Source organism: Manacus candei, unplaced genomic scaffold, assembly GCF_025592945.1.
Source record: "Manacus candei isolate 608988 ecotype Guabito, Panama unplaced genomic scaffold, ASM2559294v1 h1tg000078l, whole genome shotgun sequence".
In the NCBI taxonomy this organism is placed as follows: Eukaryota; Metazoa; Chordata; class Aves; order Passeriformes; family Pipridae; genus Manacus; species Manacus candei.
In genome coordinates, this window is record NW_026138126.1 from 869,856 (window position 1) to 894,001 (window position 24,146).

The window sequence follows — 24,146 nt, forward strand, 5'->3', positions numbered from 1 at the left end:
GGGTGCCAGAGCTCATCAAGTGTTTGGATGATCCTCTCAGGCACAGTGTGTGCCTCTTGGGGTGTCCTGTGCATGACCAGGAGTTGGACTGGATGATCTTGTGGGTCCCTTCCAACTCAGTCTGTTCTGGGATTTTCTTTTGCTTTGACCACCCTGAATCTTAGAGGGATTCAGAAAAATAACCACTAAGCAAAGGCTCTTGAGGTTATTGGTTATTTGGGGTTTTGTGTTAATTGAATTTTTTAAGGTCTCATGAATTAACATAAACCAGTTCTGTTTAATGTATTTGGGCTCTGATATCAATGTTTCTTCTCAGTGATATCAGAGAACTAATCCCAATGTTTTCCTCTCCATAGATAACATAGCAGCTGAGCTGGAAGCAAATCTTGGCTTGATAGAAGAAATCTCAGGTTACCTCAAAATTCGCCGCTCTTATGCCTTGGTTTCTCTTTCTTTTTTTCGGAAGCTCCATCTGATTAGAGGAGAAACACTTGAAGCTGGGTGAGTTCCCTCAAAAGACACTGTATTTGAATGCTTTGAAGTGCAAGGAGTGCCAGTGCTATCAGAACGATTTGTATTTGGAAACAATTCATAAGTTATTTTTAAACATTCCTCTGCCCATGGATCGTGCCCTACCAGGGGAGACAGTTTGCATTCACTTTTCTTCGGTGTCTGGGTTGGTGCATGAAGAAAAAGGAATTTTCAGTGGATCCCCTCCCAACCCATGTTTTCATTCTTCTTCTTTCAGCAATTATTCATTTTATGCCTTGGACAACCAGAACCTCCGCCAGCTCTGGGACTGGAGTAAACACAACCTCACTATTGCGCGAGGCAAACTCTTCTTCCACTATAACCCCAAGCTGTGCTTGTCAGAAATCCACAAGATGGAAGAGATCTCTGGGACTAAGGGGCGTCAGGAGAGGAACGACATAGCCCTGAAGACCAACGGGGATCAAGCCTCATGTAAGAGTCTCAGAATGCAGCAAGACTTGCCTCAGTACCATCCTCACACTCCTATTTCCCTCAACCTGGCCCATAATGTTTGTCCAGGGACTGTCGTTGTACTTTTGGTAAAGCACCAGACTTGCCACTTGAGTAAAGTCCTATGCTATGAGGAAAAGTCCCCACAGTTCTCCCTCTGGAAGGTGCCTGCCTTGCCAGCTTTGGTCCCCAAAGTTCACTCTCCGTGGGCTCTGCTGGGAAGTTTTTGGGGCTGAGAGTATTATTTTTGAAGAGTTTAGCACAACATAACCTTGGTCCGGGCTGGGACTTCATGTTACTGCCGAGTACCTGATTAATAGTCATAACCTCCTTTTCCCATGTCATGAGGTGACAGTGGGCACACAGAATAAACATGGGAGAAAGAGGATTTCCACCCATCCCTGGAGCCATGTGAGGAAATTGCCATGACAACAGTCAGGGAAATTTTCCAACAGTTTTTGCTGTGCTTCTCAGAGGTTTTTAAGCTAATGGCTTTCTTCAGGAACAATAAGGCAGTGCCTGTGTCAGCAGGGTTAAGGCACTGAAGTTGTGCTCCTGAAGATGTAGTTTTGAAGATAGTTTTTTTGGCAACAGTGCTGCCATAAATGCATCCCTTCTGCCCCCCCAACCCTGCTGTTTGTTCCCTTTCTGTGGCACACAATCTCCTTTTCCTGTATGTGCCAGTAAGACACTTACAGGGCCGTGTGGTGAAGCAGACTGTGGGGATAGAAAATACCCAGCTTTGTTCTTAGCTGGTGGTATCTCTGCTCTGATTCTTTACTTGCCTGCGCATAAGAACAGGAGCACACACAGGTTAACATGAGATGCTTATGCAGGTATTGCCAGCAAAAAGCCCAGCATTAATTAAACTGTGATTTCAGATCCTTGCCCACACCCTGCAGTGCAGTTTGGATCATCCTGTGGATGCTCTGTCCCTCTGCTTTTGGGGACAGCACTGCTAAAGGTCCCTTCCAACCCAAACCATTCCATGATTCTGTGATCCCTCAGTTCTGCCCTTGTTACCCTGATGTAGCTGTTTGTGAACAGACTTAAAAAGTGAAGATCTTTCAGCTGACTCAGTTTGCTGGTCTGGTTTTCCACATATCAACACATGCAGCCATGCATGCACAGTGGGAGAAGGGAATGCAATGGCTATGACCTAAAAACTGGCAGTACCAGTGAAAAACACACACAGAGCCCTATCCTCAGGGGCAGCAGAGCTCCAGCCTGGGCAGAGGGAAGGAGTACGAGGAATTAGCTGTCTGTAAAGTTCATCACCTCCCACGAGACACTGAAAAGCTCTTCCCGCATTGGGGATGAACCTGGGTTTGGAGTTCAGACCCAGCTCTGCCATGTGGCAGCTCTTGGGCTGGTGTTTGGTTTGAAGGCAGCTGGAGGAGACAGTTGTATTCCTCTTTGCCAACTTTGCCCCTCCTCTGCTGAGCTGGTGTCTGTGCCACCCCCACCTCAAACCACAGCTTGCCAGGGTTTGGCTTTTTGTTTGCTTTTACATTTCAAGTTCAGTTTTCATATTGGCAGCATCCTGTTTACTGAAAAAAATAGAGAAAAAAAAGAAAGCCTTTGTTCTGGATGTAGTGCCAGTGAAATGAGTGTTCTTCCTCTCTTTGCAGCTACTGCAGGAATAGCAAATCCAGTCAGAGCCACAGTTTGTCCTTCTTGGGCTGCTGGGACAAACCTCCTGCAAACACCCTCCTGTTTACAAAGGGACCAAACTACTCCTGGGCAAGGCTGGGAAATCATGTGCTTCATTTTTGTGCACACCCCATTGCTGGGTTCATCTGTGTAGATCATGATAAATTGTAAAATATGTTGCTTTTAGATTTCCCACTTTTTAGAATTTAGTTCAACTCTTCTACATTTTCATAAAATCATTGCAAAATTTAAGCTGGCAGGAGTCTTAGCAGGGCATCTATTCCAACCCTGACTTAAGGTAGGAATAGCACTGAAGTAAGATAAGCAGCTCTTCTCAGTGCCAGCATTCTCATCTTTAGCTTACACTTCTCAGATAATAGAAATTGAAACCCTTATTTTTTAGCATTAATAAATGCATTGTCGCTTCTCATTTGTCTCAGGTGAAAATGAATTGCTGAAATTTTCTTACATCAGGACTTCTCACGACAAGATCCTGTTAAAGTGGGAGCCATATTGGCCTCCTGATTTCCGTGATCTCCTGGGATTTATGCTGTTCTACAAGGAAGCGTAAGTGACCCACCCTTCGATCACAAACCAGTGGCCATGTTGGGTTCCCACAATCAGCAGTTGGCCTTAAAGAGTGGATAATAAACCTGTTGTAGGCAAAGCTGTTTAATCTCTGATTGTCTGGCTCCAACACTTCAGTTCCCAACTGTACCCTTGTATAAAAGTGTTCATTAAGATCCCTGACTTACCGAGTTGTGGACAGTCAAAATTCCTCATCTAAGAACAATCCAAACATGAGTTCTTCCAGTTCTTCTAACCATGAAGTTTCTCATCTCCCCACCACCTGCATGGGATGTTTAGGGTTTTATTCCCTTTGAGGTGGGAAAGGTTCTTTTAGAAACTGGTTTTCATAAAGCTGAAAATAATTAGCCTGGATTTAGTTGTTGGGATCATGTGTGGCACAGGACCTGCTCTTTGATGCCTCACTTTCAGAATAAATACAACAAGAGAATTAATACTGTCTCCGAAGAGTAAAGAATGGTAACTTTCAGTGATGTCCTTAGAACTTTTTAAAGATGAGTGAAGTTTTTAAAAGAGGAGTGAAGATTCTGTTAATTTGAACCTTTTCTGTCCTAAAGTCCTTACCAAAACGTGACGGAGTTCGATGGCCAGGATGCTTGTGGGTCAAACAGCTGGACAGTTGTGGATGTTGACCCACCCCCACGGTCCAACGAGCCCAAAGCCCAGGCCCAGCCAGGCTGGCTTCTGAGGGGCCTGAAGCCCTGGACACAATATGCTGTGTTTGTGAAAACCCTGGTCACCTTTTCCGATGAGCGGCGGACATATGGAGCGAAGAGTGAGATTATCTACATCCAGACCAACGCCACGGGTCAGTACCAGCACATTAATGTTGCTTTGCAAGGGAGAAAGAGTTCTAAATAAGTCCTAAATAAGAAGAGGGACAGCCACTGATCTCTTCTCTGTGGTGACCAGTGATAGGACCCCAGGGAATGGCCTGGAGTTGTGTCAGAGGAAGTTTAGGCTGGATATTAGGAAAAGGTTCTTCTCCCAGAGGCTAGTGGGGCACTGAACAGGCTCCCCAGGGCAGTGGGCATGGTACCAAGGCTGCTAGAGCTCATCAAGTATTTGGATGATCCTCTCAGGCACTGGGTGTGACTCTTGGGGATGGTCCTGTGCGGGGCCGGGAGTTTGACTTGATGATCCTTGTGAGTCCCATCCAACTCAGCAGATTCTGTGCTTATGTAAATAGTCTTCTGCCTGGGAGCTGTGATAGTCCCACATCCATGAAACTTTCCATTGCTGCTGTACTTTGGTAGGAAGGAATTCCTAAACAAATGGAAGGGTATGGGATTCCCTGCACAGGGAGATTTGCCAAGTGTTCTCTTCTATCCAGCTCATGCGGCCATGTGTAAGAATCATTAAGGCTGGAAAGGACCTCCAGGATCATCAAGTGCAGCCTTTGGGAGCCTGAGTGTTCTGGTGTTTCTACTGCAGGAACCTACCATGGAGAATGCTGGATTCCCATAGGAATGGCAACTTGCCTGTGTTTGTCCCCCATCCTGTCACCCTCTGGCAGGGCAGTGCAGTGACCTGTGCCTCTTTGCCCACCCACACAGTTCCGTCAGTGCCGTTAGATCCGATATCTGTTTCCAACTCTTCATCCCAAATCATCCTGAAGTGGAAACCACCCTCAGAGCCCAACGGGAACATCACGCACTACCTGGTGTACTGGCAGCAGCAGGCAGAGGACAGTGAGCTTTATGAACTTGATTACTGCTTGAAAGGTGAGTGGCTGCTTCTCTCTCTGGGCCTTTCCTTCAGTCTCTCTCAGAATTCCCTGGAGTGTTTGCCTTGGAGATGCTCTGGGGGCCCAGTTCTGCTGTTTTCAAGGATGTTGTTCAAGAAACATGCTGAGATGCAGCTGTGTCCTCCCCCTGTTCATTATACATTAGGTGCTACTGCCAAGGTATGTGCAAAAGGTCTCCAAAAACATTTCTTATGGAGTAATCAGACATTCTTTTTCCTTTGGGGATCTCCCTGCTGCCCTTGTTCTTTTTAAACTGAGTTACAAGTTTAACAACGGCTATGGAGATGGTAAAGTTAAAAACTTCAGTGCTTCTGGAGCTCAGGGCCAAGTTAATTTTTGAAGGTATCTTGTGCCTGGTTTGGGATTCCTTGAGAACACAGAGTTTCACTGAGGACTCCCAAAATCTTACCTGCTGCCCTGCGTTACCTAAACTGGGATGAACTGGGATAGAACTCACAGACTACAGCAGCATCTGAGCTTTGTTTCAAAAAATATTTTTGAATCAAAGGCCTATCAGAAAAGAGAGAACTGCTCAGCCCTGGATGTGAAAGCTCAGGACGCCCCAATGTGCCATGAATCCTGTGCACACTGGTTTGGGTTCTTTGTAGGGTTGAACATCTGCCAAGCTAAGCATGAGTGACACTAAAACTCTTTTGTCCACAGGATTAAAACTTCCCTCAAGGACCTGGTCTCCTCCTTTTGAATCTGAAGACCCTCAGAAGTATAATCAGAGTGAAAATGAGGATGTCAGTGGGGAATGTTGTTCCTGCCCGAAGACAGACTCCCAGATACAGAAGGAGCTGGAGGAATCTGCTTTCCGCAAGACATTTGAGAACTACCTTCACAACGAGGTTTTTGTGCCAAGGTAGGACCATCAAACAGTGCTCATGTGGTCAGGGGGAGGGATCTGTGATTGACTGATTATTAAACACAATTATTAGGTTGGATGTGGTCATGTGGCCGGTCTCTGGGCTTCCATGGACCTGTCTACTCCAGCTGGATATGGGTGTTGGAATGGGGACAGCTGAGCACCTACACTGATGTTTCTGCAAATTGGGAAGATCCTGCTTTTATTTCTTGTCTCTGAATCCTCCTCAGCTTGAGAATAAAGTGAGAATCCTTAACAAACAGCTGAATGCCTGCAGCAAATTGAAACTTGGATGATGCCAAAAATAGCGATTTTGTTTTTCTGTCAAAAAATGTTGTGGTCAAGTTTTTCATTGAGTTGAAAAGAAAGGAAAAGGGCAGTTTACGAGACCATAGCCTCGTCCTTCAGCATGGTATTTGTGGTCTTCCTTGCACTTAGTGTGGGAAATACCTCCAATACCATGAGGAATGTGAGTGCTGTGGGTGGTGAATGTCCTGTTTTGAGTGGCACACGCAGCGTCACATTAAGTGGTGTTGAATGTCTTCACACTTCATATGCAGCTCAGGGAGGAAGTGCTGGGAAGCAGGTTAGAATCCATGATGATTTACCCTCTTCCCTGTCATGCATTTTGTGCTCTAAATTTATTCCCAGCTTGCTGCCCTGAGCTAACAAACCTTTATTTGCAGCTCCTTGGCAGAAGCTGTGTTGCTGCACTGAACATTTTCTTTTTTGAATACACTGAATGCGTTACTGGGGTGTTCCCTGTGAGGCTGCTCTGGTGCCTTGGGCTGAGTCCCTCCTTTTGCCATTCCCTGGCTGTTGGTGCCCATCAGGACAAGTTTCACTGTGCCAAAGGATGCCAGGACATGATGTATTCTGAGGCAGAGGAGAGTCCAAGCCATGTGCGAAAGCCAACCTCCTCCTGATGCAGGCAGACAATTCTGACAATCTGATTTCTTTTTTATTTCCTTTTTTTCCCAATTTTATTGTGCAGCCAGCCCAGGATGCTTCTCAGGCCAGTTTCTGGGGTATGTATTTTAGGAAGAAACCAATCCACCAGGATGTGCCACCTTGTCAGCCTGCTAAGAAACAAATCTCCACATCCCTAGGCTTGGCTAATCCTTTAAAACAAGCTCTTTTGCTGTTAAAAGTCCGTGGTAAAGATACCTCCCTGCTGCCATGTGTCCTGCTTGTCTTCCCCAGCAGCTCCAGGCTGTTGTCATGTAAATCAGAATTATTTTTCCTATGAATACTGTGCTATCACCTGCTCACAAAGCCTGGCAAGGAGTGTGGTTTACTTAAGATGCTTTTTTGTGGCTCCCGAGAGTTCATTGACCTCTCTCGAGGTGCTGTGTGGCCTCTCCTGGAGAGAAGAAACCTGCCAGTCACGGGAGGGATCTCAGGGGTGAAGCCAGCAGGGAATATGAGATGGCAGGGGGGCAGAATCAGAGCAGTTTCTCCCTGGTGCCTTGTCTCCTTGTTTTCCATGTGCCATTTCTCTCCTCCTGTCCTGCTCCCAGCCATCTGATCCCTCTGCAGGATCCAGCCTGTACATGGCTCTGCCCTGCTCTGCTTAGTCTGGGGCTGATCTCACCCTTCTGGAAATTAGAAACTGTTCCTTCCCCCTGTGCACATTTATTACCAGGATACACTATCACTCTTGTGGGTCAGTTTGCTCTGGCACTGACAAGACAAACCAGAGATTTTGAGATGTTTCTGGCAGAGCTGGCAGGTGTTTTCACACCAGCTGCTCTGTGACTTCCCTTTGGAGCTGAGCAAAGGGACCATCAGAAGCTGATGGTTTGCTTCTTCTTTCCTGTTTTATTTGCTCTTATTTTGGAAGAGTTTTGCACAGATTGGATGGTTACACACTGGAACAGGCTGCCCAGGGAGGTGTGGAGTCTCCATCCCTGGAGATACTCAAACATGGTCCTGAGCAACCTGCTGCAGCTGCCCCTGCTTTGGGCAAGAGGTGCCTTCCAGCCTCACCTGCTCCATGATTCTGTGGAAAGCATGGAAAGATTTCAAAAGTAAGAAAAGTCCTGAGAAGCAAAAGGGAACTAAACGGGAACTGTTTAGGATGTCATTCCATGTATTCTCTCCATTACTGCAAAAAGAGAAAGAGCAGACTCACTGTTCTGTCTCTGTGTCACACACACTCGTGCCATTCTCAGTATTCCTGGGTTACAGAGTGAGTAAGATCTGGGAAATTACTCACATTGAAAGTAATTTCCCCCCCCCAGGTTTCCCAGTTCAATTAATTAATTGTGCACACAAATATGAACTGGTTTTACCAGCACAGGAGGGAAGCCAGGCCAGGTGTCCCAGGCTAGTTTCAGGTGGAAAAGCTTAGCTTAAGGTACTTAAGGCATTTTTAGAATCCTCCAACACAGGCCATATTGCATGTGATGACTTGTCGCTTCCAGCCTCTGTGAGCCCCATACTCGTTGTCTGTGACAGCAGGAGATCTCAGCCTGGATCTGAGGATTTCACAGGGAAGGTCACTGGAGCTGCTGAAATAGCTCTAATGCAAATTGCACTGGATAACTCTGAGAAGAATCAGATGTTTGAAAATACAGAGAATTTGGCAAGAAAATTGCTGCAAATACAGGATAATAAATATGGGAAGATTGGGGTTTTACACCTTCACAAGTATTTCTTGCTTTCTGTGACTTGGGAAGGAAGGAATTCTTGCATTTTACTCTGTGTTTCATCAGTGGTCAAATTACTGTTTTACTTGTGAAAAGCAAAATTCCCTTAAACACGAGGACCAGCTGAATCCACACTTTGTAAACAGCGGGTGTAGCTTTGCTTTTATGCAAACAAGGCTCTGGTTGACCATAAGGAATCCTTCCCAAAGAGGGAGGTGACATGACCCAGAGCTGGGTCTCTGAACTCTGCCCCCTCCTGAGGGGACACTGCTCAGAACAATGCACAGGCTGAGGGAACAGCAGCTCCAAAGGGAGTTAATTAGTAATTAAGAAAGAGAAAACTATAAACTGGAATGTGCTCACTGAACCTGCCGTTTGGCATCCAGAAATTTCTCCCTGTGAGGGGGGTGAGGCCCTGGCACAGGTTGCCCAGAGAAGCTGTGGCTGCCTCTGGATGCCTGGAAGTGTCCAAGGCCAGATTGGACGGGGCTTGGAGCAACCTGGGATAGGGGAAGGTGTCCCTGCCCATGGCTGGAATTGGCTGATCATTGCCTGGTAGTCAGAGGGTGGCAGTGGAAAGTTCAGTTCAGCAGCTTCAACAGCTTGTTACATTTTTAGAGACTGGAGATGCCTCAAGTGTGGGTTCAGTTCAGGTCACTTTTTGTACCCTTTAATAGCTGCACACACATAAAAAGATCATCACCCCCCTTAAAATACATAGTCTGGATTTCAATGGTGTTAATTCCTTTTGTGTAACTGAATACAGTTACTGACTCACCATGTGTTGGTTCCAAACCTGGAATTCCCCGTGGCAAATGTGTGGCAGGACATAAAGTGTTAGAAGGAGTAGTTCTGGTTTAGTACTGCTCCCTTCTTTTTCTTTTTTGCCAAGAAAATGAAATTTGTGAATGGCTCTTAATTTTCTTGAGTTTATTCTATTTATTTCTGATAAAACCTGACATTAAAGCTGACTGGTGGCACTCACCTGCAGACAGGGCAGGTGACAGGGTCACACTGCTGGTGCTGGTGTTACAACTGCAAAAAATTGATTTTCAGACTGAAATGCAATAATTTGAGAAGCAACATTTGGTTAACAAAACCACACAGCTAATTTGTAATCGGTCATGAGTTTTAAATGCATCTGTTGAAAAGGACTTAATAGATTTGTTCTCTTAAGAAAAGCTAAAACTGATTCATGTATCCACTGAGGTTCAGCCATAGGGTTCAGAGTGGCAAATGTATTCCAAAGTGGCAAAGTTAGATCCAGCTGAGAGATCCAGAAGAACTGGAATTCTCAAGCAAATGCTTGAGACTCAAATTGATTTATTTTTATTTCCCTGTATGAAGTTGTGCAAGGAGAGAGTCTCATAGATACAGAATTTTAAAAAGACAGATTGCTTGGCTAAAAAAAATAATCCTGAATTTCTTTGTTGTAAATATGAGGCTTTGAGTTTTCTGTAGCACCCTGAGCTCTCTCATTTTAACTCTTCCGTTTCAGGTGAATGTGTTCCCATTGAATGTAACCAATAACATGGTGACCTGTGTTGTTTAACAGGCCATCAAGAAAACGGAGAGACCTCGCCTCTGTGGCAAACGCCACCGTGGTGATCCCCACCATCCCAGTCTCTCCCAACAACTCTGCAGCAGCAGCTGAGGGTGCAGAGGAGCAGAAACCTTTTGAGAAAGTCCTGTCCAAGGAGTCCCTGGTGATCTCGGGGCTGCGCCATTTCACCGGATACCGCATCGAGCTCCACGCCTGCAACCACGATGCTCAGGAGTCCCGGTGCAGCGTAGCAGCCTATGTCAGTGCCAGGACCATGCCAGAAGGTAAGGATCTCCCTGAGCTCTGTTTTGGGTTGGTGGCTGTTCCCAAAATGCTGCTTTTCCCATGGGAGCCAGCTGCCATATAGAGAAATTGCATAGAACCAGGGCCATCCTTGAGTCCTGATGGGAAAGGATGATGGATGAGGTTGGCAGGCTTGAATTTTGCCAAAGGTGTGAAATAAAACTTATTAATCATGAACTTGGTTCTAGCTAAGGCTGATGACATCGTTGGTCCAGTTTCCCATGAAGTGGTTGAAAAGAACACGGTGCATTTGAGGTGGCAGGAGCCAAAGGAGCCCAACGGCCTGATTGTGCTGTACGAGGTGAACTACGGACGGCTCGGGGAGACAGAGGTGAGAGTTTCTGCTTCTCCACAGCACCTCTGGAGAAGTGACTCCACCTGAAAGCCCAGGGCTGTTTAGGATTTAATAGTCCTGGTGCATACAGTGCCCTGTCCAGTCTAGTTTCCTGGTGCAGGAACCAATGGGACACAAAACTTCACTGTTGAATTTGTCTCCTCTGGAAATCTGTCTGGAATAACATCAAGAAATAATCTACCCCTGTGGTGTCCATTTGCCAAACAAGTTTAGCTGATTTTCCAACTTTCTGTATGGAATTTTTTAGAAATGTTATTGCTCTGTCTCAGGTGAAAGGACGAGAGGAAATGGCCTTAAGTTGCACCAGGGGAGGTTCAGATTAGATATTAGAAAAAAATCTTTTATAGAAAGAGTGGTCAGGCATTGAAACAAGTTGCCCAGGGAGGTGGTAGAGTCACCACCTCTGGAGGTATCTGGATGTGGCACTTGGGGACATGGTTTAGGGTTGATGATGACAGTGCTGGGTTGATGGTTGGACTTGATGACCTTGAAGGTCTCTTCCAACCTTGATATTTCTGTGATTCTGTGGCATTTAAGTTGCTTAAAGAAATTAGGAAAGCATTGAGCAGTCCACAAGCTTGTGGGAGTGCTGGTGCCTGGACAGGTGTCAGTGCCAGGGGGACAGTGCTGGTGTCAGTGCCAGGGAGAGAGCAGGACTCTCAGGTTCAGATCCAATTTCAGGGCTGAAGGCTGGTACAGCACATGGCTCTTATTCTCTGTAACATGAACTACTGCTCTGTAAAACACAAATCCAGCACAAAGCACTAAACTAGAGCAGCCCTGAGTCTGTGTGTTTGCCAACCAGAGAGGTGCTCCAAGAACCCCAGGGAGCTGTCACGGAGCTCTGGATGCTGCAGGAGCCCCAGTGGGCTTGTCAGGGAGCTCTGGATGCTACAGGAACCCCAGGGAGCTGCCAGATGCTGCAGAGGGAGGGTGACACAGCTTCCTCCCCCTGCAGGAAGCCCATTTTTGTGTGTCTCGAAAGCACTTTGCCACCGAGCACGGCTGCAAACTCCGAGGACTTCAGCCTGGGAACTACAGTGTCCGGATCCGGGCGACCTCCCTGGCTGGAAATGGCTCGTGGACAGAACCCACCTATTTTTACGTGGCTGATTATCGTGAGTTCATTTTATTTTCAACCTCGGGGGTTTTTTGAAGAATGGGGTTTAGCAAGCAGCGCACAGAGAACTACAGGGAGTCATTAAGTATTTACCAAAGTATCTGCTTTCAAGAACCTGGAATTACTTGGAAACATGGCTTTTCTTCATGCGTTCTCGTTCTGACCAGCCCCACCATATTCTGAAATAGCTCTAGTTTTGTATTTGTCACATTTATTGTATTGAGGAAAAAACTTGGATTTTGGACCTTTGTAATGCCTCCAACTCTCTCTTTCTTTCTTAGTGAATTCTCAGCCTAATATTGCTGTTATAATCGTTCCTATTATTTTTGCCATAATAATTGCTGGAATTATTGGAGCTGCTTACGTGCTTGTGAAAAAGAGGTGAGTGCAATTTCATCTTGCTTTCACCAGAGCAACCAAAACTTACATCCAGAAGTTTTGTTGATTTGCTAGGAGTCAGTTTTTGTTTATTTTCTAATTTCCTTAATGATTGGAACATTAATTTAGCGTAGGAAATACTTTGTGCCTTTGGAAATGGGGAGAGTTTGTGTTTGCTGCATGATTTGGGAGCTTATCAAACTGCCTTCACCTGGAGTGTGTCAAAGGCTGCAAATGTACTGAAGAACTTGTGTCCTTTCCAGACAAACTGAAGGACCAACCGGACCCCTGTATGCATCCTCCAACCCTGAATACATCAGCGCCAGTGATGGTGAGAGTAACCAGGGCTTCCTGCAGGGATTGTTTTTTTCCAGTCAGTGCAGCAGGATGGGATTGGAATTGTCTTCATGGGGTTTTCTAGTCTTTTTTTAAAAGTTATACCCATAGTGTCCTGTGGCAGAGGGCAGCAAAGATGGGGAAGGGCCTTGAGGACACTGTGAGGGCACTGAGGGCACTTGGTGTGTTCAGCTGGAGAAGGCAAGACTGAGGGGAGACCTCACTGCAGTTACAACTTCCTTGGGAGGGGAAGAGGAGGGGCAGGCCCTGAGCTCTGCTCTGTGGGGACCAGGGACAGGACCCAGGGAATGGTCTGAAGTTGTGTCAGGGTTGGATATTAGAAAAAGGTTCTTCCCCCTGAGGGTGGTTGGGCATTGACCAGGCTCCCCAGGGCAGTGGGCACAGCACCAAGGCTGACAGAGCTCAAGGAGCCTTTGGATGATCCTCTCAGGCACAGGGTGTGACTCTTGGGGATGATCCTGTGCAGGGCTGAGGGTTGGATGGGATGATTCTTGTGGGTTTCTTCCAACTCAGTATGTTCTGGGATTCTGTAATCTAAGCTGCCACAGGAGCATCTTTCACAAGGTACTTGCTCAGTTCAGAAATGTTCCCCTCTGCTGCAGTTTATGTCCCTGACGAATGGGAGGTTCCACGGGACAAGATCACTCTCCTCCGAGAGCTGGGACAGGGCTCCTTTGGAATGGTGTACGAAGGAATTGCCAAGGACATAGTGAAGGGAGAGCCCGAGACCCGCGTGGCCGTGAAGACGGTGAACGAGTCCGCGAGTCTGCGCGAGCGCATCGAGTTCCTCAACGAAGCCTCTGTGATGAAAGGCTTCAGCTGCCATCATGTGGTAAGTGCTGGGTGCCTCGGCTCGTTAACACATCCCATCACACAGCTCGTCATTCTTTCAGAGCCTGACTCTCAGCTCCCCAAAGCAGCAGAGATCAAACAGAGCTGGGATCTTTCCCTGTCAGGTTCTGCAGAACACATCTGCCCAAGTCTGCTCTTTCTCAGCTCTGTTTCAGGGGGTCTTGGCCTTGTCCGGTGTGTTTAAACACAGTCTTGAGGGAGTTTCTCCCTTATTTTCCAGGTTTGCCTTCTCGGGGTGGTCTCAAAGGGACAACCCACCCTGGTGGTCATGGAGCTGATGGCACACGGGGACCTGAAAAGTTACCTCCGCTCTCTGAGACCTGAAGCTGAGGTAAAGACAGGAGAGAGGGGTCTGTTTTGCAAGAGTGACCTGATTTCAGGTTTAATACTTCTTTATTAAATGGCTTTAAGCTGAAAGAGGGTAGGTTTGATTGGATATTGGGAAGAAATTCTTCCCTGTGATGGTGGGGAGGCCCTGGCACAGGTTGCCCAGAGAAGCTGTGGCTGCCCCATCCCTGGAAGTGTCCAAGGCCAGGTGTGACAAGGCTTGGAGCAACCTGGGCTAGTGGAAGGTGTCCCTGCCCACGGCAGGGGAGTGGAACTGGATGATCTTTGAGGTCCCTTCCAACCCAAACCATTCTGTGATTCTGCAATTGATTTCTTGTAGAACAACCCTGGTCGTCCGCCCCCGACACTGAGGGAGATGATCCAGATGGCTGCAGAGATTGCAGATGGCATGGCCTACCTGAATGCCAAGAAGTTTGTTCACAGGGATCTGGCAGCTCGGAACTGTATGGTCGCAGAGGACTTCACTGTGAAAATCGGAGGTGGGTAGTGCAGGATTATAGATGATGTCTAAGGTCCCTTCCAACCCAGGCCATTTTGTGATTCTGTGATCACCAGATGATTCTGTGCATCACATTTGCTGAGAAGGCAAATAGATGAAGTCCAAAACCAGTGTGGCAAACTTGGGTGATTCTCGCTGGCCACCTTTGCAGCACTTTCTCTTTTTCTTCTCCTTGACAGAATTGAATGGATTTCAGTGAGAAAAATATCTTCTGCAGAACCAGAGCAGCTTTTCTCTGGGTGGTGAGGCCCTGGCACAGCTTTCCCAGTGAAGCTGTGGCTGCCCCACCCCTGGAAGTGTCCAAGGCTAGGTTGGATGGGGCTTGGGATAGCAGGGGGTGGGACTGGATGAGCTTTAAGGTCCCTTCCAACCCAAACCATTCCATGATTCTATGACATGAACCAGCCTGTTTCACTAGAAGGGAAATTAAACCAATCTGGCCCTTAAATCATGATTGCAGATTCAAGAGAAGGAAGTACAATTCATTATTCCCAAACCTCTATCCAAAAGCTGCCTGGATTTATCTCACTGGTCTTTGCTTCCATGAGAATTATGACAAAGAAAGTGTTTGGTACAACAAACACAGTGTCGATAATCCCATCATTAGGTCAAGTGACTTTTAAAAGTCATTTGTCTTCCACAAGAAAGGTTTTTAACCCAAACCCTTGTGGAAATAAATAAATATAACATTTAAAAATAACCCAAAACCCCACAGTGTGGTGGTTTTTCAGAGCTCTCTGGAGGTAAAGCTAAGGCAGTGGGATTTCAGGCAAAGGGAGCTCTTTTTTTCCTTGCAGAGGACAAATAATATAATGTTTAGAATAGAAACTGTCACTGAAAATTTTAACTCTGGAGTCTCTGTAGAAAAAATGCAGGGAAGGGGAAATATTTTGAACATTAATCACAAGGTGCCAGATGACTGTAGGCAGGGCCGTGGGGGGAGTTTCACCGGGTATGCGAGAACAGGGAAGGAAACATCCATCTGGATATGAGAAAAGCAGGATGGAGGGAGCTATTTAACACAACCCAATTGCTTTTCCCAGACTTTGGGATGACCAGAGACATCTATGAGACGGATTATTACCGTAAGGGAGGCAAAGGGCTGCTACCTGTGCGCTGGATGGCCCCCGAGTCACTGAAGGATGGGGTTTTCACCACCTATTCTGACGTGTGGTAAGTTGTGTGCTGCAATCCCAGATGGATTCCAGCTCAGGGGCTCACTCTTTTTAACACACATAGTTTAAACTGACTTGTTCAGAGCACAGACAAAACAAAGCCGTTGTTTTGAAACCCTCTTGTTAAAAATATAGCGCTTTTGAAGTTTGTGTTCTCCAAAATAACTCTGTCGCTTGGAGAGCTCCGGGATGTTCTGTTCTCACCAGGAGTCTTCTTTCTTTCTCAGGTCATTTGGTGTGGTCCTTTGGGAAATAAGCAGTTTGGCAGAGCAGCCATACCAGGGACTCTCCAACGAACAGGTGCTAAAGTTTGTCATGGATGGAGGATACCTGGATCAGCCAGACAACTGCCCGGAGAGGCTGTAAGTGCTGAACCAGGGACAGTCAGCGAGGCTACACTCCTGGGCCAAAGTGTGGCCAACAGAGATGGCCCCACCTGTGGTACCTCTTAACCCCTCCTTGACTGGGGAGGAGCAATATAGACTTTAGGGGAGGCACTGCCCACAGAAATTCCACTGACAGGGATTACACAGGGTGGGGAGGCCCTGGCACAGGTTGCCCAGAGAAGCTGTGGCTGCCCCATCCCTGGAAGTGTCCAAACCCAGGTTGGACAGGGCTCAGAACAACCTGGTCCGTTGGAAGGTGTCCCAGCCCATGGCAGGGGGGTGGAATGAGGTGGTCTTTAAGGTCCTTTCCAACCCAAACCATTCTAGGATTCCATGATTCTGTGACGTGAGCCAGTGTGTTTCAATGGCAGGGAAATTAAAACAGCCAAGGCCTTGCATTGTGAGTGCAGATGCAAGAGAACGAAGTACAAAGCAGAGGAAAAACTTAAAATACAGATAAGCATTGGGTCAATGGCCCAAAGAAAATGTTCTTCCTCCACTCCATGCCGGTGGATGGCAGTTGGTTCATGTCACGTGGCAGTGGTGGCCACCACCTTCATTCAGGTGGCTACAGAGGCCAGAGAGGAGCTTCTCCTTTCTCCAAGGTCTGGTGAGGTTTTCTGTGATTCTCTCCATAAATAGTGTGGAGAATTACAACTTTTTGCCACTGATTTTCACAAATGCGTTTTGTGGCTAATGAGGAGGAGAAGCAGGGGAATGCTGTGCTGAGCCATGAGCTTATTTATCCTGCCTGAAGCCATTTCATTTCTCATTGCTGCATTGAAGGGATGAGGCCAGGCTGCCTGCAAGGTCAGGGAGAAGAGATCACTGAGGGAGGCAGTGAAAAACACCTCAAAGAGGTTACAGACTGCAGCCAGACATTCCCTGTGTCGAGGTCAAGGGTTGTTCTTTGCAGCTGCTCATGATCTTTGCTGTCTGGAGGTTCCTGCATCCCAGGTCTGCCGGCACGGCCCAGGAACTCCCTGAATGGCTGCTCTCAGAGTAATTAAAAAAATCCCCTTAATGAGCATTTAACCTGAGCTAGGGCATTTGGAAAGAAGGGTGTGTCAAAAATAGTGTGGCAGCAGGACCAGGGCAGTGGTTGTCCCTCTGTACTGAGCACTGGGGAGACCACACCTCGAGTGCTGTGTCCAGTTCTGGACCCCTCACCCTAAGAAAGACATAGAGGGGCTGGAGTGAGTCCAGGGAAGGGAATGGAGCTGGAGAAGGGGCTAGAGCACCAGGAGCAGCTGGGGGGGCTCAGCCTGGAGAAAAGGAGGCTTGGGGAGGACCTGGCTCTGCAACTCCCTGACAGGAGGGGGGAGCCGGCAGAGGTGGTGGTAGTTGGGCAAGAGGAAATGGCCTCAAGCTGTGCCAGGGGAGGGGCAGGTTGGACATCAGAAATTATTTCCTCATGGCAAGGGTGCTCAGGCATTGGAAGGGACTTCCCAGGGAGGTGGTGGAGTCCTCATTCCTGGAGGTGTCCAGAGAAGGACTGGATGTGGCACTAAGTGCTCTCAGCTGGGTGACAAGGTGGGCATTGGGTACAGGTTGGACTTGATGATCTCAGAGGTCTTTTCCAACCTAAACGATCCTGGGATTCTGTGTAAGGAGTCACACTGGAGCAGTGGTGAGGGGAAGTAGCCTTGGCTGGAAAAGAGAGTACAGATGGTAACTCGCTGGTTCTGGTAACCTCTTCCCACATCTGCTTCTGGCCAAAACAGCACTTCCAGAGTCATAAAATAAACATGTTTTGTGAGTATCCCTATGAAAAAAGCCTGCTGTGCTGGACATCTGTCTCATGGCCAGTTACAAACTCCAGTTTGAAATTCTATTTGTATTTGTAAGTTCTTTCTCCATGGTGTCTGATAACATGTGACCTCTTGCTGCAGCCTTTCTTTTGGGTGGGATGTTTACAGCACGTCTGTCCTCTGCCCAGCCTCTTATTTTCCTTGAAATTTTAGGAGCTTTGTTGTCTTTCAGGCTGAGTTAAAATTAAAATAGAATTAATTAAAAAGCTATGACCTGGCTGTAAGGGCATGCACATGCACACACACAGAGTCTGTGAACCACAGCCCTGTTTCCTTCGGAAGCCAAGTTAAGAACAATTGAAGGAATTGGAAGGAATTTTTGATCTAGACAGAAACAAAGAAAAAGGACTGTCAGGATCTACAGGCAGTGTAGAGGCTGGAAAGAAAACAAACAGCTCGGGGTGTCAGAGGGTGGGTGGTCTGCCATGGATACCAGCCTTGGTTGGTACATGGAATTGTCACTTCCTACCCCTGACTCTGGTTCTCCTGCTCCAGGCACAACCTGATGCAGATGTGCTGGCAGTACAACCCGAAAATGCGGCCCACCTTCATCGAGATCATCGAGATGCTGAAGGAGGACTTGCACCCCAGCTTCCACGAGGTCTCCTTCTTCTACAGCGAGGAAAACAAACCTCTGGAGACGGAGGAGTACGAGATGGACTTTGAGAACATGGAGAGCATTCCCCTTGACCCCTCCTCGTACTCCCAGAGGGACAAAGCGCTGGGGAGGGACAATGGACCCTCCATGGCCCTCAAGGGGAACTATGAGGAGCACATACCTTACACTCACATGAACGGTGGCAAGAAAAACGGGCGGATTCTCTCTATGCCCAGGTCAAGTCCTTCCTAACACTTCCTGTTGGGCCCCAGGGTTCTGTCTGCTTTTCCCCCCCCTCCACAAATCTCAGGACTCTTGTTATTGCTGCCACAGTGTATGACACACATCTACAAACTCTTCAGATTTTTAATATTTTATTTTTTTTTTTTTTGCCAAGTTGACTGGTTGTCAGTGGACTTATCTGTGAACATAAATGGAAGAGGTTTCCATGGCTGCTGTCCCTTCTGTAACCATGGTTTCACAACAGGAAGCAACTGTGTGAGCTAAACTGAAGGAGAAGCATCTGCATTTGCCAATAGAAGACGTGAAGCTTGCTGGTGTCTGAGCTACAGCCTCACAGTGTGGAACAAACCTTCTGCAGGACAAAAGCATTTCCAGTAGAATTCCAGGCTTTCAGGCAGACTCTCCGCTACAGCTGAAGGATTCAACACCTCAGTCGGATGCGCCAGATCCTCAGATTGACCAATAGCTGCTGCTTTCATCCTTTTTCAAGGGGTTAAGTCCCAGGGGTGCGTGCGTGGGCGTGTGTGCAGTATATCTGTGTGGGGTGGAACCTATAGCAAAATAGACACTTCTGGTTTTGTACACAAGTGACAATGCTTTCAGGCACATGGTGGGACTCTTGGGGTATCCTGCACAGGGTCAGGAGTTGGACTCAATGATCCTGAAGGGTCCCTTCCAACTCAGTTGTTCTGTGTTCTCACAGGAGCTTTCCTCTTCTCGGAAGTGTGTACTTATCTTTTTTCCCGTTTCCCTGGAGGGACTGAATCCTAAACAGATTATTTTTATACCGAGGACTCTTGGGAGTAGGTTTTCTCTCATTCACGAATGAAGAAAACGTACTGGGAGCCAAAGGAGCAGAAATCTGAGATTTGTGGGTACTTTTAAGACCAAACGGAGTAGGAGTCCCCTGACCTGAGACACGGAATTTTCTGTCCTTACAGCATTGAGTATATATATTGTTTGTTGTAACATATTTAAAGATGTCTTTAGTTTAAATCTTAACTTCATATAAATTATTGACTGTTTATGATCCTTTCGAGGAAGGGAGAGTTTGGGGGATTGTTTGGTCTTAAAGTGGTCCAAAGATTTCAGAACGAACTAATTTTAGCCTCGGAGGAGCGATGAAGCACATGTTAAGTTCATACTTGACAAGGCTTTGTAATAGTTCCGTGATTTATACAACGCAGTCAGCTGGCTCCAGTCGAAGCCTGAATTTGGGCATTGGGAGCTGAAGGACACCAGAACATCCCAGCCCTGATCCTGCTCCTCCCTCGCTTTGCCTTCTGTGCCACAGATGGAGCTGGCAGGAGAGGACAAGCACGAACTGCAGCCGAGAAAGGGACACAATGTGAAGGGGGGAGCACAAGGCTCTGGGCTCTGCACATGTAGCAGAAGCTGGAAGTGACTGTGGTTTGCTGCCTGTCCGTGCTTGCAGGTGTCCAGCTTTGTGTTCCCTGAGATCTCTGCTGCAGAATTCCTGGGATGCAGCATTTCGGCTCTTTGGGATGTCAGCTTTGGCCTTCTGGACTGTGCTTTGTTGTGCTGTTGTTTGCATAAAGGCAAAGGTGATTGATTAGCAAACTATGTTAGAGGATAATTGTGGAACTACATGTGTCTCGTGGTGTGGAGGGAGCGAGTCCAGCTGGAGAAGGGCGGAAGCAGGAGATGAAGATGATGATGATGATGGATGTTGCAGGCCCGTGTCAGACAGGAGATGATTTAAAAGCGGGGAGAGATGCTCAGTCCTCCACTTCTCCACTTCTGGAGAAGTCCAAGACCCATTTTGTGCTCTCTGCCAGGAGAAAATGAGGCACCCTGGCCTGGGGAGAGCAGGGAAGCTTAGCTGGTGTGTGGGTTTTGATTCCAGCCCAGGCAGAGCTGTTGTTGTAAGCCAAGGAGAGGGGCTGCTGGAATGCCTAGGGAAGCACCTCTCCCAGCCCACACCGGTGGGCGCAGCCTCGAGGGGCAATGACGGACTCTGGGCCCTTTGTCAGGCCCTTTGCTGCTGGAGGCTGCTCAGTGCAGACCCAGGTGGAGGGCACAGCTTGCTCAAAAATTTTGGGTGGAAAACACAGTCCAGACATGGGTGAGAACCTCTGGATTTCAAAAGGCCTTGTTTACATTTCTTCTGCTTTACAAAGTCGTAACTGTTTAGCAGCTCTATACTACACTGCAGGAAAGAAGACATATTCTCACACTTTTCTAAGGAAGAGAAGCTTTTCTTATTAGAATTTTTTTATTTATTTTAATATATAAAACACTGTAAAAAAAAAAGCAACAAACAATTTGTTTTCTTAAACACACAGAACATGTAAATTTGTATCCGTAAAATCTTGGCAGGTGGATGTGGTGGGATTATTTTTGTCCTGTTCTGGTGCAGTCTACCTCAGTGTTTCTTAAGGATATTTTTAATACTACGCACCTCTAAACCTGTTTAAATATTTTGGTCTGGACCTATTGTGGATCAGGGAAAATCAGTATCAGCTGATTCCAATACCAGGGACCATTCATGAAGGGAATGGGAAAGAGAACAGTTCGTCACTGTTGATCCCTAATCTGAGCAGTAGTGACAATGAACCCATTTTCAAATTTGGATCTGATCTTGTCCTATTAGTTCTGTTGTGATTTTTAAAAAACAGCACAACAAAAGAGCCATTTAAATGTTTGGACTGTAGTGAACTCATGACCTGAAAGAAGCAGGCTGCTTCCTCCTGGAGCAGCATGTGCCAGCATGGAGTGGGGACTGGGACCAGCCCTTGCTCTTGGGGTTGGATTGGGGTGTCTTGGTCCTGCTAGTGACCTCCTGAAATAAATCTTTCCCAGCACACCCTTGCTTTGATAACATTTCCAGTGGCAGTGATCATAACTGTGGAAAGAGAAGCTCTTTTATCTAAAGGAATATTGGAACCTCGTATTGGGTCTGGCTTTTCCACGTTGTTGATACTGGTTGTCCCTGTGAGTACACATGGTTTGCAACACTCAGATCACTGAACCAGGGAGCATGTGTTGCTCCATGGAAAGAGTCCATTCCCATGGCTCATCTTCCCTCTGCACCAAACGGAGCAGTTGTTTGTACCCAGCACTGTGTGTAAAGATTCCTCTGGTCATCCTTCCTACCTTGTGCCCGGAGTGTGGAGAGGTGTGTGGTACCAGTGGGGGAGGGTGTCGTGTTTCTCCTTTTTAAAAACAAATAACACTAGTAGTTGCTGCTCGTGGCTGTTCCTGATCACACTCAGCTGTAGAATTAGGAAGAATAAAATCACCCATAAAGCCCAGCTCTCACTGCTGGAAGATCCTTACTCAGCCCACAGCCAACACTTTGGTCTCTGCAGCTGGAAGATCCTTACCCCAGGGATGCCTCAATCCTTCCTTGGATCTCACTGATTCCTGCTCAGAGACATGAGGACTTTATACAAGTGGAGACTGCATGTGCCAGATGAAAGCTCTGAGCTGTGAGCACCCCCAGCCTGGGCAGGGGCATTGGGCTGAGCCTTTCTTGGGGGGAGCTGCTGCTTTTGCTCCAGCCAGATCCTTATGGGGCGAGAATTCCCAGCTGCAGTGGAATCACAACATTCACTGCTGCTGTTCAGGAGGAGCAGGAGAGCAGGTGGGATGGCTGGAGGAGGGCAACCAGCATCAGCAAGTGGGAAGCTCTTTCTTTCCTTGCATTAGTATTTACTGGAGGGTTGGCTCCTGCCCTTTGTGTGCAGAGAACGTCTCACTCGCAGCACAAAAGACTCTTCAGCCTGTCCAGGAGCAACTGGAGCCTCCTGGACACAATCTGGCATCCCCGCATAGACAGAAATTCACTCTGTGGTGAATCATGAGGAGCAAGAAACAGCTTTCTGTGCTCTGCTGAGCTTTCACTGAGAAAATGTCTGAAGTGTGAGGCTGGAGGTTTCTCAGAAAGGTTTCCACATAAATTCAATTGCCACTTCCTGAATGACTCTTGCCAATCTGGAACTTCTCTTGCAGGCCAGTGCAGTGCTGCAAAACTTGGCTGCCAGGTTAGGAACGTGTCTGTCTTGGCTGCTTGTAAATACTCTATTGTGTTGTAAAATAGAAGAGCTAAAACTCTGTGCCAGCACTGGGTTGGGAAAAGTGATGGGAACTAGACCACACTGCAAGGATGATTGTAAAGCAGCTGTGTGGATGTGGAAGAGGCTGCTTTTAGGTTGCTAAAGGGTACTCTTAATTTATGGGTAGTTTATCTCTTTCCTCCTAAATTTGTATTATAGCGATGGGACACTTTGCTTAATTTTAGTATGTTGCATATAATGTTGGGAAACAAAAAATCTCAAAGTTGCTTCTTGTGTTACTGAGCTGACTGTGATGAAGGCAAGTAGGAAATGACAGGAGCCAGAAGGGTGCTGAGCCTCTGTTTTAGGGGAGGGAGGGAGGCAGTCAAGTTCCCTCTCAACACCACTGTGACACAGAGACAGACCCTGAGGTCCCCCAGGCCCTTCGCTGCAAGTGGCGATTCCTGCTACCAAGACTGGAACCTTGTTTTTACAAGTCAGAAAGTCAAATATCTTTGTGCCATAAAACCTTACTCTCACGGCTGTGCTAGGTGCTCCCATGATCCGTGCAGGATTGGTTCCGAGCCTGGAGTGAGCCAGGAACTGCAGATAAACCCTGTGATCTTCTTGCTGTGCCCTCGGAGGACGTGCAGGCACCCCGGTCCCTCCGAAAGAGCCCCTCCTGTGTGTGTGGTCCAGGGAAAGGAACTGTCAAATGGATTGTAATCAAGAAATAAGTTACTTCATGAAATTTGAAATAAGATTAGTTTGGTTATTTGTATGAATTTAATGGAATTTGGCCTTTTTATTACCTTCTGCTTGACTCTGTGTTCCCTCTGCTTGGATTCCGTCTGTGAGTGTCGGTGTAAGGCCTTGACGTGTTCAGCCTCGTTACAAGCATCACAAGAGTGAAGCCAATCATCCAGTTGACTTCTGGAGGAACCTGACTGTTGAAAAACAACTCTAAAGTTACCGTTTTTAGCAAATCTGCTGTCATTAAATGTGTATTTCTTTTTAAAATGAATTTGCTTGTCCTTCTTGGAAGGAAGCACTTATTCTTGCAGTTTGGGCAAATTCACTGCAGCACAATGTAAGCTGTAAGGGGACAGGTAGAGAAATGACTTTTTAAATATTGTATAATAAAGTTAGTATTAACTCCTATGGCGTTATTATTTTTTTGCCAACAGGCAATCGGCAAAAAATTCTGTTCCTGGTGGTGGTTTTTTTCCCAGTCCAGGTTCCAACTGGTGGGATTCAAATAGTTTCTTTTCTCAGCCCTGAAGGTCCCTTGGGAGCAGGTGGCTGGGAAGACTTGGGATAGTCCTGGCAGCTAAAGAGGAACCGCCAGTGGAGGTTCCCGCCAGTGGGCACAGATGCTCTTGCTTAGCTGAGCCCCGGCCCCTGGTAAGTCCCAGCAGCACCAGTAAATCTTGAGCTTAGGACTAATTACCTGAGAGCTCCGAGCTGGACTCGACGCCAAAGCTCTGTTAATTCAGACTCTCCCGGAAGGATTCCAATGCTTCCACCATCTCTGCTTCCAAGGGCTTCTCCTGTGACAAAAACTGATGGAGAATTTTAGAAAGGCCACCTCTAAATCTGGAAAAGTAAGAGTGTTCTTTAAACAGGGAAAGCATTACCTTTGGCTTAAGTTTGGGGAATGATTTTATTCTT

General features: G+C 47.1%; 1 protein-coding gene across 3 annotated transcripts in view; it reads left to right on the forward strand.

Moving 5' to 3' along the window:
• Positions 1 to 23,636, forward strand: part of INSR (insulin receptor) — a 58,411-nt gene extending 34,775 nt beyond the window's left edge. For 2 of the 3 annotated variants that reach the window (XM_051810812.1, XM_051810814.1), the window contains exons 5-21: positions 357 to 501; positions 749 to 963; positions 3,075 to 3,201; positions 3,780 to 4,030; positions 4,779 to 4,946; positions 5,633 to 5,834; positions 10,044 to 10,315; positions 10,523 to 10,665; positions 11,648 to 11,807; positions 12,091 to 12,190; positions 12,451 to 12,518; positions 13,147 to 13,376; positions 13,617 to 13,727; positions 14,064 to 14,223; positions 15,287 to 15,416; positions 15,646 to 15,780; positions 18,111 to 23,636. In XM_051810812.1, coding sequence (XP_051666772.1) covers positions 357 to 501; positions 749 to 963; positions 3,075 to 3,201; positions 3,780 to 4,030; positions 4,779 to 4,946; positions 5,633 to 5,834; positions 10,044 to 10,315; positions 10,523 to 10,665; positions 11,648 to 11,807; positions 12,091 to 12,190; positions 12,451 to 12,518; positions 13,147 to 13,376; positions 13,617 to 13,727; positions 14,064 to 14,223; positions 15,287 to 15,416; positions 15,646 to 15,780; positions 18,111 to 18,465 — 2,972 coding nt within the window. In that variant the 3' untranslated portion in view covers positions 18,466 to 23,636. The remainder of the gene's footprint in view (positions 1 to 356; positions 502 to 748; positions 964 to 3,074; positions 3,202 to 3,779; positions 4,031 to 4,778; positions 4,947 to 5,632; positions 5,835 to 10,043; positions 10,316 to 10,522; positions 10,666 to 11,647; positions 11,808 to 12,090; positions 12,191 to 12,450; positions 12,519 to 13,146; positions 13,377 to 13,616; positions 13,728 to 14,063; positions 14,224 to 15,286; positions 15,417 to 15,645; positions 15,781 to 18,110) is intronic. The other variant, XR_007908223.1, reaches the window with a different exon arrangement.
• Positions 23,637 to 24,146: the final 510 nt, after the last annotated feature.